This window comes from Gorilla gorilla, chromosome 10 (genome assembly GCF_029281585.2).
Source record: "Gorilla gorilla gorilla isolate KB3781 chromosome 10, NHGRI_mGorGor1-v2.1_pri, whole genome shotgun sequence".
In the NCBI taxonomy this organism is placed as follows: domain Eukaryota; kingdom Metazoa; phylum Chordata; class Mammalia; order Primates; family Hominidae; genus Gorilla; species Gorilla gorilla.
Window position 1 is genome coordinate 131,399,282 of NC_073234.2, and position 18,788 is coordinate 131,418,069.

Sequence of the window (18,788 nt, forward strand, 5' to 3'; positions counted from 1 at the left end):
GGAAAAACAGGACTTAAAATGTAGCAGGAACCAGATCAGTAAGTTTTCTTTAAAACAAAGTCAAGATCTTTAATATAAAGTTAGTCTACACTGGAGGCCGGGTGGGATGGCTCACACCTATAATCCCAGCACTCTAGGAGGCCAAGGCAGGCAGATCATTTGAGGTCAGGCAGATCATCTGAGACCAGTCTGGGCAATATGGCAAAATCCTGTCTCTATTAAATAAATACAAAAATTAGCTAGGCATGCTGGCGGGAGGCTGAGGCACAAGAATCTCTTCAACTGAGGTGGCAGAGATTGCAGTGAGCCGAGATCTCGCCACTGCAATCCAGCCTCGGTGAAAGAGCAAGACAATGTCTCAAAAAAAAAAAAAAAAAGTTCATCTACGCTTGAAATAAATCCATCGCCTTTAACCTTTAGTCCCTATTCCTCCTCTCAAGCCAAAGAACAGCTACTACAAAACTGTAATATAATTTGAGTTATATTTTAAAACATAATTCTGCTTCATAAAATCTTCAAAGTCACATTGCCATAAATCTTAATAGCCAGTGTAGCTCTTTGTGAAGTACAGAAATTGTATAAATTCTCTTTAAGTTAAAAGGATGAGCTTAAACATAGCCTTTCTTACAAGTATCCTGACTATGACACAAGATTTTGCAAAAAAAAAAAAAATAGTTCTATTAAATTTGTTTTTACATTTCCTCTAAGAAACATAACAAAGGCATTTCCACCCACTTAGTGTTAGCTGACTTCTTTGATCTTCCTGAACGCACGCATATATCTCAGTTTTCAAAGCCTCAGCCACCCTGTTAATTTTAGCAAAGGTAAACAGAGAACACACAAAAAAGCAGGGATGAAATTCTACCTCCAAGAGAGTCACTTTATAAAGTGGTCTTTATCGTTGTTACTATCAGATATTCTTAAGGAAGACTCAGTCTGTCTCGCTTCAATTTCCTAATCCATAAAATGGGAAAAATATCTACTTCATATTTTTTGTGCATATTGAGATAATGTATGCTCAGAAGTGAACACTTTGCTGCAAACATCTAAACATTCAGCAAATGATGAAGTCAGTACAAATTAATTCTCCCTCCCAAACCTGGATTGGAAAAAGATGGAACCACTGTCAAGTTACGGGACTTTCTGAAAATATATGACCCTAAAGAAATTTTGAGATGACCAAAGGGAACCGAACTCGAAGTGGGTAAAGCAGAAAGAACACACAGACTCCAAGAAACACTCTGGTCCTCCAAAATAGAAACATGATTTGTCTCTTCAATTTTCTTCCCAGAAAACGGCTAAAGCAAGGGTGGAAACAGCCACCAGGACGGACTGGAGGTGAGCTGTACTGCCCACAGTGCTCTGCTTACTCCCATCCTGCCTATCTCTGCACTTCAGCGGGAACTCATAAGACACCCACCTGCTCCTGCCCAGCACTTTATGTATTCATGCACAGGATGGAAGACCTCCAACAAAGCAGCATTGCTGATTTCTTAGTGTTCTCCTCACCCCAGAGCACATGCCCAAGTCCCTTCCAAACCGTAAGAACTCTTGGAAAATAAACAAATGAACCAACCCCAAAATCCAACTCTTTCCTTTTGTCTATTCAAAGACTCATACTTTAAACTGATGTGCTTTCAAATAAGAAAATTTGTAAGAAAGTGGTTAATAATAAAACCTAATAAAAACATGTTTTTACTATAACACAATACTACCTTAACATAAACTTGATAATAAAGTAAACCTATTTGTCACTGTTTGTTGCCGTCTTCAGCATTACATTCACAAATGAATAATGAGGAACCTATGCTTTCCAACACAATATCCACTGGCCACAGGTGGCTACTGAGCACCCAAAATGGGGCTTGACCAAATAGATATGGGTTGCATGTGTAAAACATACACTGTATTCCCAAAACTTCATACCAAAAAAAAAGTAAAATATGTACAACCATTATATATTACATTTTTATAAAAAAAGTGAAATACTGCAATAATTTTATACTAATTACATGTAAAAATAACATTTTGGATACTGAAATAAAATACTGTATATTATTAAAATTAATCTCTTTTTTTAAATAGCCACTAGAAAATGTGAAATTGCACATGTGGCTCTCATTTGTGGCTTCCCTTGTGTTTCTACTGGACAGTGTTGTTTAGACATTAATTTTGTTTTGTTTCTGTTTTTTGAGACGGAGTCTTGCTCTGTCGCCGAGGCTGGAGTGCAGTGGTGCTATCTCGGCTCACTGCAACCTCCGCCTCCTGGGTTCAAGTGATTCTCCTGCCTCAGCCTCCCGAGTAGCTGGGATTCGAGGTGCACACCACCATGTGGTGCCAAGTTTTGTATTTTAAGTAGAGATGGGGTTTCACCACGTTGGCCAGGTTGGTCTCCAACTCCTGACCTCAAGTAATCTGCTCACCTTGGGCTCCCAAAGTGCTGGGATTACAGGCTAGACATTAACTTTTATAATACATTTGTCTTCCCACCGCAATGCCCAAAAATCTATTGCTGAGATTAAAATATTTTGCCAGGCTATTTTCATTGTCATTTCTTGGGAGGAAATACTGTGTGTTCCCCTCACTCCCCCACCCCATCCCACAAATACATATGCTCTCACGAATACACATTTATATATATGCTTTGTACACATTAAAACGATCCTCTGTATTCTTGCATATCTGGGTTTTCCTGGTGTTAATATTCTGTGCTACATTTCATATTGATTCGTTTTTATAACGTGCACTTTATCATAAAATTTTGAATTTTGAGTAGCTTCTTTTTGAAATAATTCTTTTTTGGATAGAAATGAGAGAAAGGATAGAGCACACAATATACTTCACTGGGCAATGCTGCTAACTAGCAGGATGTCTGCGAGTGAAAAGCCTTGGCTGAGTTATCAGACATTCTAACATTTCACATCACTACGCATCACGTCATGTCAAAAAGGGTAAAGGATCAATGGATTCAAAAGAGGAAAAACTCACTCATCTGACCTGCATATATCTATTTTAATACTGTTTCTTTTAATCTGTGAAGTTCCATGTTTGTGAAATTCTGCAGTGCAGAATAATAAAACAAGAAAAATGTTTAACTAAAAAAACTACAGCAACGGGCTGGCTATCATTATTCATTTTCACCCATGTCATGCTTGAGAAAGCTTTGCATATTTTAAAAAGCTATGGATCCACTAAAGCTGTCAAAATCCAATCTCTGTATACTTCCCAACTTCTAGATTTGAGTAAATCAGCACTACATTTATAGGTTCATAAAGCTTTTTGACTCATCCCTATGACATGGTGGTTTTTCCCCTCAATTTGTTCTCATTACCAGCTGAAGTTAATGAGAAGGTGTTAAAGAATGATTTGCAATGGAATTATGTTTCTGCTTCAGAGTATCCACATAAGCTACCCTGACTTTTTTTCCTCTTGTAGAATAATTTGGTTTCTTAGGGCAAAGAATATACTCAAAAAAAAGAGGTTCATCTCTTTGTCAGCATATATGGTAAAACTAGTTGATCTCAAAAGGAAACACAAAAACTTTAGTATGCATCTTGAAAAGGACCACTGAAATCAAATATCCAATATCCTTGAGTGAATTACATTTATAAAAACAGAAACATTTTACACAGTCTTATAATAGAGTATCAGTTTGAAAAATCACTTGTGCAGCATTTATTCTACTAGGAAAGGACTATTAGAAAAACAAACCTAAAACACGTTTTTCTACATTTTAAGCTATAAAAAGCTAATTCTTAACTGGAAAACAAAGGAAAGGAATTCAAATTAAGATGGTTTCTTTATGATTAGCTGCCTGCCATCTCAGAACACCAATTTATATAGGTTTTAATTCACAGTTAGAATTCTGTCAAAAGGAAGGGGAATTTCAGATAAAGATAAAGCACCACTGAGTATGAGAATATTATATCTAAGTTACAGGCAGTGAGCCACAATGGCTCAGTCAAGTTTCTCTACCTACTTGGTGGATAAGGAACAGCAGCTCTTCCATCCTTCCCAAGAGGTCGGTCTTCTGTCCCAACTGCAGGCATTTTTGATGAGCGCAGAGCAGGTGATACAGCCTAAGAACAGATGATGTTATTAAAACAGAGTGACGTGTATGTAAGTAGGGCAGCATTCAAATATTTCCTAATGTATGCCTATTGGTAGATGCCTCTTGGTAGAAGCGTTTACCAGGTGAACCTCTAGAAATACCAACAGATAGTGAAACAAAGGAGATGGTTACAAGCTTATCAAGTGTAAGAAACAGTGAATTTTTTTCATGGATCTTGTGAGGGCAGATTGCGCCATCAAAGGAGAGCTTGCAGGCCTTAAGCAATTCTTCCCTCCCAAGTCAATTTTCAGGGACACAGTGTTACATTAGGGTGGTGCCTCCAGTAGTAACTGACAATTGGTCTGGTTTCCCTTATACTTGGAAGCAAGCAGCTAAAAGGCATAATCTCAAGCCCTCCAATTATTTTTTTTTTTTTGCATTTATCACAACAAACTATGTATCTTCTGTACCTATTTTTATAGTTACTATTTATCTTCACCAAAAATAACCTTATTTTGTAAAATTATTGAAATATTCAGAAGGTTTTTCTCTGATCTGTTATTCAAAAACAAACCAAGTGCATTACTGGGCAAGATTATCTTTAACATTAAATGAACTGGTGATGAATTAAAATAAAATATAAAATAAAGCAAAAAATGATTTTTACAAATAGAAGGCCTTTTATTTATTTATACTTATACAATGTCACAACACTGAAATGTAAAATTAAAATTAAATTCAAAGACACATGAGATGACAACTCAGCCAACAGCCTCCCAACTCCATTTACAAGTAGTAAGATGAATTAGCAATATATTCTAAGGTAAACCACTCATGTGATTAAATGCCAGACTAAAAATCAGAGTAAAGCAAAAACACTCAGAGAAATGAAAATTTGATTGAAAATGTCCAATTCTCCTTTTCATGTTAATATTACTAAAAGTATATTCCCAACAGTTAAACATTTCTTCATTAAGCTTAATAGTAATTCATAATTTACACAAAGAATAAGTTCAGTGGCCCAGAGCAGAAACAATTACCAGGATGGTGGTCATGAACAGATCAGGCAGGCCACTCCAAAATGCTTACTCTGTTCCTTTCTTTCTCCTCCTTTGACTTGTACCTCCTTTTCTTTTCATATTGGATTCCCATCACCATTGCCAAAGCACCTATCCTAACCCTCTGTATCTTTAAAACCAAACCCAGGCAGCACTTGGCCTCCGGTGGATAGTCAAATTCAATGCCTGGATGAGCAATGAAGAAATGAGTCATTTCTTCTACCAGAGTTTTTCACATTGTCATGTCCTTTTCCTTCATGTGGCCACTGTATAAAAAATTCAGATTCTAGTGTTCCAATCCAACAAAAGTTACCAGATTAGAGGACTCCTGCTTTCTGCATATCAGACTGGAAAAAAAAATAGCCCTTCTGCCAGTTCAGTTCTATACTCAGCAGCCCTCAGAGGAACACATATTAGTAAAGTTTAAAATCCAAAACTTTCCTAGACCTATCAGTCTCTAATCATCCAAAAAAACAGACCAATGGTCTGTTCCTTATCCCTGAAAGCTAATCTAGTTCATTTCTGTTGTTTAATCAAGGCTCATTCCACACTTAAACTAATGCCCCTCCCCCCTTCCTCTCAATGACCCCGTCTTTCCATATTTCAAGTACAATCCATTCTTCCAGACCATTATGATCTCATCTTCTAAGTACTTATAACAGTAATGGTGTATAATATCTGTTAGATACATTTTATTTTAAAGTTTGAATGGGTTTTAGAAATGTTTCCTACTTAACTTTCAAGCCTTAACTTAAACACTGCTCCCCATCACTTGGTCACTTCGTATCTGACTGTCCAGCAACTTTAGATTCAGGTCTATTATTGTACTCACAGCAATAAGTACATTATAACTTTATGTGCCATTTCTCCTTATGTCTGTGAGTGTCTCAAGTATAAGGGTGGTAATTTAATCATATTTCTAACCTCAATGACTAGCCTTAGTACCACCACAAAGGAATTAACCTTCAAACGATTAACAAATATATGTGTATGTAAAACAGATGAATAGGGAGGTAGATAAGTGAATAAATGAAAGAAAAGTAAACTAATAAGCTGACCTTTTTGAAAACAGAGCCTATTTTACTCATCTCTAGGTCTCCCAGAAAAAACAGGCACTTGTCTTTGCCCAAAGGTACAGAGTTGGTTAGGAGGATGAGGACACACATTTCCTGACTCTTAGTTCTGCTGATCTCCAAAGAATTATAATAATTATTCTTCTCTGTCATTTTAATCATATGCTGCCTTGTAGTATTTAACTTCTATGTATATAAATTCTATTCCCCTACAATGATGCCATGATCTTAAAAAGTATAAATCATATTTGCATATCTAACCTCTGACTTATTAGATGAATAAAAAGTTATGTGGGCATTACTTTAAAAATCAAACCTAAGGGACAACATAATACATTTCTAGTAGTCCTGTGATATTTAGAAGAATTTATTACAATAAATGTGAAAGATTTTAATATGTACAACTGGAATACACTAATGAAAAAGATCCTTCAATGAACAAAACTCGAGGTGGATACACTACGCTAATAACCTTTACAATCTTTTCAAAGTATACAAACTTTTTTTATACAGCGTGACTAGATTCCAGTATACAGACATTTATAAAGAACATTCAGAACCTGAAATAAGAGCCCCCAAATTCAGGAGACCAAACTATAAAGAAATACTACAACACTGACATAAAGTCCTTTCATGTAGCGAAATTTTTGTTTATGTAGCTATGGCAAACTCACCCCAAGTTCGTCGTCATCAGAATTATCAAAGATGTTGTCTAAGTCATGCAGGGAAGGTGCCAAATCTGTTACCTGCGTAAGGCTACTGGAGCCAGCTCTGCCAGCAGCATTATCCTGCCGGACATCTGTAGGAAAGGAGGCAAAAGACACAGAATAAACAACTCCACCAAGCGCAAAGGAGTAGGGAGAGGACACGGATCTCAATGAACATGACCTGCCTGTGAGTTTTTCCCTATGGTTTTAGTTAAATTTAGAGACAATTATTTCCAAATATGTTTATCAGTTTTGAAAGGAACTGAAAAACAAACTATGAAAAATATATTAAAGATGAGATGAAATTCTTATTACAATAAGAATAAAATTTTACATTGAGAAGCATCTCCTTTTGCATTTCATTTTAGCAACAATCCAAGTGAGGCAAATAATCATTGTACACACCTGTTTTAGTAGCAGAACTGAAAATAGACATGGCATTTTTCCCATCAGGCACCGGCGTGGAATGACCTGGTGTAGTGACATCCTTGGTACCAAATCCATCCTCTGACTGTATAATAAATTCAGCCAAACAAAACACATGAACACCAACCCAAAGTGTGAAATATGAGGGAGAACACAAAGAATTAGAGGGTAGAATGGAACTTGTTATGAGCACAAGTATGATAAACCATGGTCTATGCAACCAAAGGAAGTAAAAGATAGGTCCTTTCTCTGGAATTTCAACAGAACCATGAGCTCCCCACTTTCCCCTCAATCCTATGGGGTATTCTGAGTGAATCAGTGTTTTATGCCTAAGCAGTACTGGTGGCATTGGATTACAGACCTGCCATGGTGTTAAAAGCTGCCTTTAACAACATTTTAGATGCTAAATTATAGATTTGGCTTTCTGGGTCTAGGGAGATCTCTATAAAACAATCTAAAAAGCATTCCCCTAACTATACCGGCCTCTTATAATTGTTTTATTTCCTTGATTCTCAAGAATACCTATTTCAATGGCCCATATTTTAGAATGTCTGAAAATTTGAAATTAAAGACAGCAGACACAACCAGTACTCATTTTTATGATGATGAAACCAGTAAAATTAATACTGATAGTCTATGGGTAGAGTTGATATTAACCCAGAGAATATACAGGTATAGCGCTCAGCACAGTAAGGATAAGAAGAGCTCGATAAATTGTGTATACCTACTGTTACAAACATTTTTTCCTTTACATTTTGGGTAGTTTGGAATAATATTTTAAAAGAAATAGGGAGCATAGGCCAACAAGAATTAGCATATGAGAGAAAACATGCACTGTACAAGCTATAGCCTGGAAAATATGAGGCTTCATTTATGTTCGGCTGACTTTTAAACAAAGGTGAGCCATGACATAAAAAGGAACAATACGCTGTTCAATACAATAATACCAAGAGCATGAATATGGGGACAGAGCAATCAGGCAAGACTATCTCAAACGTTCTGCCTCCAAAGTCTTCCCACACATGTTGTACTGACATAGATAGAAACCCACACCATGCTGGACTCTCTCTCTGTTAAATGATACCTTATTCTTTTTCAGGGAATCTTTCTCTGTCCCTTGTTTGCATTTCTTGTTGGCTGTAAAGATGTATTTTATGTCACCATCTTCAAAGGTATATGGGTCATTCACTTCTCCCAAACTGTCTCCAGGTTGTTGTGATAGAGGCAATGGGTCAAGGAAGTGGAGTGGCTGCATCTGGGGCTGTTTGTCTTGCCAGATTTTAAACCGTTTGTTAGGTTGTGCTAAGAGTCTAAAAGACCAAAAAAAAAAAAAAAAAAAAAAAAAAAAGCATTTATGACTTAAAGCATTTACAAAGTTTAAACTTTTTGTAAAAACAACTAAAAATTCACCGATATAGTGATTTGCTTTTACAGTTTATATTCATGATTAAATGAAAATTAGCATACTTTGTCAAGAATATATGTCTTTGTCTCTGGGTCCATCAATTCCACTTAAGAGCACAGGTTCTCAGGACAGACTGCCTAGTTTCAAATTCCATCTGTGTCATTTACTAACTGCATGGCCCTAGTTTCTCAGTTATAAAATTAACGTAATAATATGGTACAGTGAAGATTAAATGAGATAATCTATGTAAAGTTTTAGAATGGGTGGCTCAAAAGAGCTATAAATATTATACTAGATACATGATACATACACCTGAATGCAGGCAAAGCCTTCCTCAAAAATGTCAACATACAAAGAAGGCACTGACAGCAGTATGGAAAATCTTATAAAGCTATATTCTTTAATTAACAAACAGTAGGGCAAAAATGTATTAATATATTTGGAGTGTACTTAAGTGGCATAAAGAGTTCTTTATATGCCCATGTGTCAAATGACATGTGTGCTAACCTGTAAGTAGGACAAAGCATTTGACCATTAAACATTTTCCATATCCAGAGTCAAGAAGGACAAAGAAAAGCCTACTTCAATTTTGAATCTGAAAGTTTAGCAGGTAGAGATGGGGAAGGAGCCCATGACCTTCCAGTGGATGGGTGGGTGGTGCAGAGAGCTGTCTTACCTTTGCAATGCAGTGCTCTCTGAGTTTACCTCCATTTTGGCATCACATCTCTCACCCTGGAGCTCTGGAGGCCTGAACTCAGCATCATCACTGGGTGGGAGACGATAACTATGCCACCACTTTTCTGATGACTCCGGGTTCGAGGGCCTAATCCCACAATATAAGGCTGTCTCGCTGACCTCTGCCATGAGAGGCAGTCTTTGGCCTACGAGGACAGTTCTGTCATCCAGAGTAGACAACTGCTGGAGTTCTAGTCCATTTCCATAAAGGGCTGGATTCACAGGGACCGGTGGTGGGTCCAAACTCTCTGTTTCCTGACCTCGTGGCTGAGGGCTGAGTGTTGGTGGCAGAGGGGATATAGGGGAATGAGGTGAATCCATAGGATTCAGATTCATTTGCTTGCTTGTATTTCTGGAAGGCACGGCCATTTGCTTATCATATTTCCTACTGCTAGACACCTCTAGGGAGGAGTCTATCCCTGCCAACCCTAGTTTCTGTCCTGGTGTATCTTGTTCCATGCATAATTCTTCGGCCACAGAGGGCCTATGGTGAAATGGTATTAAGGGTCTCTTTTGCAGCTTGTCTCCTTTTTCCTGTCTTTCTGTCGTTTTGTGCTTAGAAGAAGCAGGAGGTGGTAAAGATGAAGATGATGATGGTCCTGCACTGAACCCTGGTTGAGATACTGTGGGAGGTCGATTGGGCCCGACTGCACAACGTTTTAAAAGCTTATGCCTAAAATGAGAGTAAATAATTACATCATTATAACATTAAGAAAAGAGATTCTCTGACAAAATTTTGCCTTTTAAAGCATACATTAGATGTATTAATACATATAAAAGGGCTCTAAGTTTTTAATTATACTTATATAACTAAAAAACACAATACACCCCAATGAAAAATGAAGAATCAATCACATACAAGTTAAGCAGATAAGAAATGGGCACAGCAAAAGATGTAAGGTACATTGCTAATCCCTACAAATCACTGATTCAAAAAAACCCAAATCTTTTAGATTTGGTGAGGGCCTCAGATAACCTATTCATACTGCATCTTAAAACCATGAGAGTAGAGTCATGAGATTCTCTGCCAAGAAACAACAAAGCTTCCAATTTCTATTTTATAACACTCTGCTAACTGTAATATAGAATGGCTTATAATGGCTTGTAGTGCTGTAAATTGGGAATAAAATAACCATGCAACTACTCTGCCTCAAAGTGTGGAACTAAAACAGTAAGTTTCAATCCTAAGAACATTTAATAGGATAAATATACTAGAAACTTTATGTGCCACTATATCTAGGCAAGAAGGGATGAAAGACAACTTTGGATCTTACAGACACACGTTAAAATGACAGAAGTTAACACCACACATACACAAATGCACCTGAACCATCTAAGCAGAAAAACCAAGTCGGCTCACATCTTAACACACTTCTTGGCAAGCATGGGTGTGAAAAATGGCTCATTAAGAGCCCACTAGATGATGCCAAGGTTTAATCTGTACAACAAAGTTATACTGCAGGTCAGCCAGTACCTCCCAATATATAAATCATTCCCGGGGAAAAATGTGAGCTCTCCTGCCGGTGTAGTAGTAACTCTCTGAGGCCACTAGGGTGGCATTAAATTACTGCTGCATTGCACTAAATGATGCCCTAGTGAGCAGTAAAACCGATTTGTGGGGCATAATGGGATGGTTTAGTGGGACAGCAGGATGGCTGCCCTGCTCCATAAGGCCATTAAAGAGTGGAAGGAGTGGTCTGTACCATAATGGGTTTGGTAATCCTGCAGCAGATAATCTGCAAATACTCTTGCCAAAGTCTTTGCTACTCTAAAAAAATAAAAACAAACACTCCTGAACTTCTTGTCTTTAAGCTCAATGAGCATGGTACCACAGCAACATGTGAATGTCTCATCAGAAAGTATCTCAATATCTTATGAAGGTACTTACTTTAAAACCTAACATTTAAAAGTCTTTTAGACTTTTTTTCTCAGAGAGCATTTACCCACACTAGTTCTTTGAGAGATACTTTAAGATACCCTCTTCAAAGTAAAGATTTTTTGCAAAGTGGATAATCTAATCATAAAGTAAGTTTTTTCAACTGTATTTAATGATTCAGCTACATTGCAAAAAGGTTAGAATGAGGAATGCACAGTAGGTAGGAGAGAATCACAGTGCGTCTCAGCAGGAAAAGAACCTGGTGCAGGCAGTGGGAAAATCAGACGAAGTCGGCACACTATATGGGTGACTGGTGGTAGGAAGAAACCTGAGGCAGGGCCCAAGCATGTAGAAATAGATCATGACTAAAAGAACAAGGAAAGGAGAAGGACTACAATAGGCATTTCAAAGGAAGCCAGTGTGAAATCCAGTGACAGATTACATCTAAAAAGTCTGTAGGCTGGGAAGAGAAAATTGTGATAAAAATGACCACAATAGGGTTCCAGGTTTGCGGGGAAGCATACATGGCAAAAATTAAGGATTTTTCTTTCTTTTTTTTTTTTTTTTTTTTTTGAGATGGAGTCTCGCTCTGTCGCCCAGGCTGGAGTACAGTGGTGCGATCTCAGCTCACTGCAACCTCCGCCTCCCGGGTTCAAGCAATTCTCCTGCCTCAGCCTCCTGAGCAGCTGGGATTACAGACATGCACCACCATGGCTGGCTAATTTTTGTTTTTTTTTTTTAAGTAGAAATGGGGTTTCACCATGTTGGTCAGGCTGGTCTCGAACTCTTGACCTCGTGATCTGCCTGCCTTGGCCTCCCAAAGTGCTAGGATTACAGGCGTGAGCCACTGCACCCAGCCTAAGGATTTTTCTTAAAGGCATCCCCCAAAATACAAGACTATGTGAAAGTCAGGTTGGAACAGAAGTTGGAAAGTCAACGGAATGGTGCCTTGGTATGCATATGGTTATAAAAAAAAGACCTGAAGATATATGCATTTGGCAAAGAAATACAACAATGATTCCAGAAAACAAAAAGGAAAGCATTATTTGTTTATTTACACTTAATGTGTTACAAAAATAATTCCAGGTAGCTAATAAAAATGTGTAAAAGTCAGTAAATACGTTATTTTTTTAAGTGAAAAAATCTGGGCTAAGGAAAGAGCAGGGAAAATAAGATGAAAGAAAAGTTAAATACACTACAATTTATATCCTATGTATGTGCTAAAGGCGGGCCTTAACTTGGCTGGTGAGCTGTCCATAAGTCAAAGTTACTGGGAAAATACTTTTTGTCACACAATTCACAACAGCCTAGAGACAAGAGTAAAGTAGGTATTCACCTACTAACACCAGAGAGAGGCTCTCACATGCTCAGAGAGGGAACCCTTAATGAGCAAGCAACTTCTTCAAAAACATCCTCCCTGAAAAATCAATAATGAGTTTCATTAGGCTTATCCTTACATCTCTCAACAAGAGGCTATCAAGGCAGAGCTCGATAAAGAATCAATTCAAGGGGCAGGGGAGAAGAGGAAAAGGTGTCAAAGCTATTCCCTAAGTGTACACACGCAGCAGTCTGCATATATGCAGGGGGCGTATGGACTACCTCCTCAGCCTGAAGCCAAGTCACTCATGCTACATTAAGAAACCCTGATCTCACCAGAGACATGAATGGCCATCTTCTAAATATGCTTATCTCACCTGAACTTTTTATCAACATTGAACAGTATCAAATTTGAAAGTGTATATTTCAGAAGCAGGGCTACTCAAAATAGCCCAGTCGTGGTGAAAAATCATCACCACTTCTTCTAACTGTCAAATGAGCTGGGGGTTGACTTATGCCCACTTAAAGAATTTAAGAACCCTAATGAAAACCCATGACGATAAGATTCTTTACTACAACAAAGAGTGGTGAGTCAATGGAATATCCACGAAGAATGCAAAAATTTTCTACAAAAAAGCAATCTGAGGACGTATCCAAAGAACTAAATGAATAAGCAAAGTATCATTACTGCAACAGTTTTAGCTTTTAGCAGTTGTGACCAAATACCTGTCTCGATCAAAAAACACCACTGCTAGCAACAAAACAAATTATCTATAGAAAGTCTCTTTAATCCAAATTCTATTGACTCAAGCCCATCTGTTTTTAATGTATCTCTACTTTAAAATTAAGAGTAGTTAAATAAAGTCATTTAAAGGGCTAAGAACTGTCTTGTCAAACTGATGCCTTTAGTTTTGAAGCTGCTAACCAGAAAAAAGTTGTGGGAGCAATACGTTAACAAGGTCGATTGTCTAACAAACTCTGAGTCCTGACAATAAAACTGTATCATCTGCATACAAGAAAAAAACTAATCTTTTTCTTCTCTACTGGAGGAGAATGGAGAATCAGGAAGAACTGATCTGTGAGGCCAGGAGATGAATCAACAAGATGTGCCATCATTCGATCCATTACTATTTTGCCCTTTTTATTACCTACCTGGAACAAGAACAGCTGACTCTTTGGGTTGGATCCACAAAATCCCAAGTAGCAGGATTGCTAGCAGGCTCTTCTTCAAGAGTTGGAGTTGACATTTGGCTCCTCCTAAAAGGGTTAAAAATGTGACTTATGTGTGAACATAATACCCATACCCCTGGGGAGAAAAATGTTCAAGAGTTGAATACATTTCATTCACATAGTAATGGTATCCTGCTGACATGTAGTTCAGAGCAACCAATGAATAAAACAACCTGTTTTATGTACTGGAAGCAGGATTCAAAATGTTTCCATTTGGCTGGGCGCATGTGGTTCATACTTGTAATCCCAGCATTTTGGGAGGCTAAGGTGGGCGGATTGCTTGAGTCCAGGAGTTTGAGACCATCCTGGGCAACACGGCAAAACCCCATATATACAAATACAAAAATTAGCCGGGCATGGTGGCGCTTGCCTGTAGTCCCAGATACTTGGGAGGCTGAGGTGATTGCTTATCGGTAGCATATGAATTCTGAGTCAGGAATGATGGTGATGCCAAACAATCCCAGATTATCCACATGGGTGGCTGAGATAGACACCCTTGCTTACTCATGGTTCAATGTACACAAACTTTGTTTCATGCACAAAATTGTTTTAAGACATTGTATAAAATTATCTTCAGGCTATGTGCACATGAAACATAAACTTTGTGCTTAGACTTAAGTCCCATCCCCAAGATATCTCATTATGTATATGCAAATATTCCAAAATCTAAAAAAAAATCTGAAATCCCAAACACTTCCGGTCCCATGAACTTTGAGTAAGATACTCATCCTGTAAAATATTTACTAGCATTTAAGAGCAGCACTCCTAATGTGAAATAGAAAATAGAAGTATCTCCTACATATCACTGATAATTGGTAGTGAAAAGCAGATCGCTTTATTATACAATGAAATAACAATAAGGGGCAATATTTTTGGATTGCTGATTTTGCTACAGCAGATACTGCAAAGTGTTTCAACAGTGGCTCTACAGGGAGTTCTCCCACTCTCTGCCCTCCACTGCCCTCCTGGTTGTCTCATCTCCCTGTTCTGTACTGCTGAGAAAGGGACTATGATCTGTTAAGAGTTGTGGAGGTGTGAGGTTGATGGTGATTAAAAATCAAACATGATAAGTGAAAGGAAAAGAAAAAGAAAATGTTTACTTGGAAATAATCTAGGCATTGCAGATGGAAGTAAAAATATCTGTACCAATTAGTCTAAAGGAAAGGACCATTTTAAAGTGACTAGAGATAACTTTTTAATTCTAGAATGTGACATGATTTTCCACTGCAATTATTTTAGAGCTCTCTACTACATCTTCAATGGACTATTCTAGAATCAATTCATTGGCCAATATTTAGTATGAAATTGCTAAAAGCTGGGTCCAAAGGACAGGTTTTAAATCTGTATAAAAACTTGGAACAGTAGTCACTTAAGAAACATTTCATTGGCTTCTAAATGAGGGAAGTTACTGGATGTTACTGACATGCATGTCCATATTCATTCTGTTTCAGAGAATCAAGACTCATTTGTCTACTTTCATTAGTCAAGAAAGCAGACATCTACTCAAAACAGAGATGAAACTGTGCTGATTATGTTTACATAAATCTTGATAAGTGGAATAGTACTTATTGACTCCTGTTTGTCATTACTGTTTAGGCAATTAAAATAATCAGCAGCAGTCTTTTCTAAAAATCAATTCTCTCCTTTTCCAAAAGTATGTTAAAGAAGAAAGGCAGGGAGACTGGAAAGGAAGGAAAGTTAGGTGGCGGAAGAAAAGAACATAATTTTCTCAAATCAACAAACAAGAGCACGGCAGATAATAAACACCCCTCCAACTGTCATCAGTTTAGTTCAAAAATGTATTGTTAATTACAACTAAGGCCTGTATACAATAGTAAATCAGCAAGGAAGGTTCTTTCCCTTCATAATAGGGACGCATTCATACATTGATATGCAAGGAAAAACCAAACCCGCTGGTTGCTGTCCTGATACCCATGGTGAATCCCTGTGCCAGCTGTGCTACAAAATATTAGGTCAACACCATGCCAATCTGTACAGTATCAGGAACTTCAAAAAGTTCCTCGACAATGAAATCAAGTACAGTAAATGTCTTGATTTCAACATATTTATTTCAAATTTTATTCTATTAAATTCAAAAAGATGAAGTACCAATGATGACCTCTCAAGTTTGGTCACACAACAGTGCAATGTGATTGACATTTTCCAGGTAGCAATCAAGGAGATGGTTACTAAACTATGATCTAGACATAATCGAGAAAACTTACTTGGACTGGGTTCTGTTGAGGATGCATTCCTTCCAGACTCGATGGACCATATGATTGTGGAGTTTTGGAGGAATCTTCCCCGATCTCTTTGGACTGTGCATAGTTATCATCCCTCCATCTTGGGAAACCAGGTGACTGGCAGCACTCTGCATACCTCCACTCTCACCTGAAAAAAAAGGCAATTTGGAATGTTAGGATTTTCTGAAAAGGTTTCCTACTTCATAGACTGCTATCTTATTTAACATAAATATGCCTTTTAATTGTTGAAAGTCATATACATAGCTTTTTCCCTATCCCCTGGCAATAACACTATCTATAATCATGAGGAAACTTTCTATCAGAATGGATTTTTTTCCCTGGAACTCTGTCTGTATGATTCTTTGTTTTCTCCCTAAATCAATTAATCAGATGAACACTCACACAACCATAAGGGCACACACATACATAGGCACTCCTACTCCACACGTATTGGAAACAACTTAGAAGCAAGGGTACATACATCACAATATTAAAGATGCAAACTTCCACTGATTGTTTTAGATTTTTAAATCTTAACACAGTCAATGAGTTTCAAGGCAAAAGGGAACAGTAGAGGGAGCTTTATACTCATGTAGCTAAATGGCTGTATATCAGCAGCACACAGTGCCCTGGGTAGGAAAAAGAAAGTAATGGCACAAAACTTTTAACAAGGTCAAATTTCAAATTTGTGTGTGGTACTGTTTGTCCTTATGCCTGACACTATGTATTTAAAACTTAGTACTACAACACTGAAAGAGGTTGTCTTGACATTTTATTTCAGAGGATTAAAAATTCACTGGTTTCTCTCTAGTAACTCCACTTAGTTTTTCCAAATACAGTGGTTATGAATATAATCTATTTCTTTCAACTATTTTCATTATGATTATTGATGATACTGGTTGTTGTTTACATTTTGAGTATTTTACTACTTCTATCTTATATAAGACAAATACTAAAGTCAATTTCCAGTATTAAATTCTGATTGAATCACTTTCACCTATTTGACTTAGTAAGTATATATTATGGATTTTCTTCTCAATAGAACTATGATGCAAAACATCTTAACGAAAGTCAAGGTGAAAAAGAAAGAAGCAACTTTATAACACAAACTAAGTATTCTTATTATCAATGAAAGATGATGATGATACAAGCTGAATGGTCAGGCTTACGTCTACTTAAAAAAAAGACCCAAATGCTTATATTCTAAGGAAATGAAGCGCTCTTCTTTCCAATAAAAGTATTACTATATTACAAATGAGATAAGAAATTTGAACTTTCTTTGCTACATTCTGAAAGTTCCTAACTTGGTTCATGATGCAAAAGAATTAATTTCAATTTTACAATTGCTTTTCAAACACCAATTATAAAACTAGGCAAACTAAAGAAATAAACAGAAGTATGAAGTAGATAACATAGACCTTCTCTCCAAAACATCCTATGATATAGCTAAAGAGATCATATGCCCATGGTATCATAAAGAAACAATTTATGACCAAGAAAAGAAAAGAGTAGGGAGAAACAAGCCATAGAGACTTTTCTGACTAAAGCTAGGTTGAAGCTTTTCAGTGGCACTTAAATGACTGAACTAAAATCTGAGTGGTATCTTAGATGGAATTAAACAAGACTTGTTACTCCAATCTGTTAAAATGCATGTTGAATGTTGTTACTTGCAATTACCTCTACATATCAAACAAAGAGGCAAGTGGATATACCAATCCAAATAAGGTATGAGTAATTTCACTAATACTATTCGGCCCTCCTAAGCCCTCTGCTAATCCAGGAGAACCTTGGTGTTTTTTAGATGGCAAAGTAGCCCATTCTGTCCTATATCTAGAAAAATATGGCATTCAACTACAGAATGTCAAGGCTGACCGGGATACTCTCTGATACAGCATTAAGACTCCTAACCTGTAATTCAACATCCTATGATATGAAAATTTAGGCAAATTCATTTTACTGCAAGGATATCGGCAGCTTTTGTTCAGTTGTGTGTGTTTGTTTTAAGGAATAAGGCGACATCAGGGGATTTATTTATCCAAGGCCTAACACAATAGCATACAGAGTTAAAGGGGAAGGAATTTGAAGATCCATAGTTAATTAGTCCACATTGAAATCCCCCATCAAAAAAACCTCTTGTTTCTGAATTATGACTATTAAGAGTTCTGAACTGACCAGAGGTCAAAGCATCATTTACACAGCAGGCCTTCAATTTTAAGTTGAATACAAATTTCACTAAGTACAAGGCAAAACAAAAACAAACAGATAACAAGTGGATAACTTAATGTAGTGCAATTGTTAAAAATCCAAATTGTGATGTGAAATTAAAAACTTCAAAATACTGATAATTCTAATTTTTATATTCATATATCTTCTCTATGATGATCACTACAAAAGACTATGAAAGTTCTTTTTTAGTTTAATATAGTTGATTGATGATAAATCCTTTCACAAGGAATCATCCAAATTCTCTGCTCTACCAAATGAAAGCCGGAAGTACTTTTTTATTTTTTTGAGATATGGTCTAGCTCTGTCGACCATGGTGGAGTACACTGATGCTGTCTTGGCTCACGGCAACCTCCACCTCCTGGGCTCAAGCCATCCTCCCACCTCAGCCTCCCAAGTAGCTCGAACTACAGGCATTTGTCACCATGCATAGCTCATTTTTGT

The 18,788-nt window shown here is 37.2% G+C and overlaps 1 protein-coding gene across 3 annotated transcripts in view; it reads right to left on the reverse strand.

Moving 5' to 3' along the window:
• Positions 1–18,788, reverse strand: part of MED13L (mediator complex subunit 13L) — a 319,550-nt gene that overhangs the window by 40,313 nt on the left and 260,449 nt on the right. For all 3 annotated transcript variants that reach the window (XM_031016665.3, XM_031016664.3, XM_004053954.5), the window contains exons 8-14: positions 16,104–16,269; positions 13,801–13,905; positions 9,397–10,128; positions 8,400–8,625; positions 7,295–7,400; positions 6,857–6,981; positions 3,980–4,079 (exon numbers count right to left, since the gene is read on the reverse strand). In XM_031016665.3, coding sequence (XP_030872525.1) covers positions 3,980–4,079; positions 6,857–6,981; positions 7,295–7,400; positions 8,400–8,625; positions 9,397–10,128; positions 13,801–13,905; positions 16,104–16,269 — 1,560 coding nt within the window. The remainder of the gene's footprint in view (positions 1–3,979; positions 4,080–6,856; positions 6,982–7,294; positions 7,401–8,399; positions 8,626–9,396; positions 10,129–13,800; positions 13,906–16,103; positions 16,270–18,788) is intronic.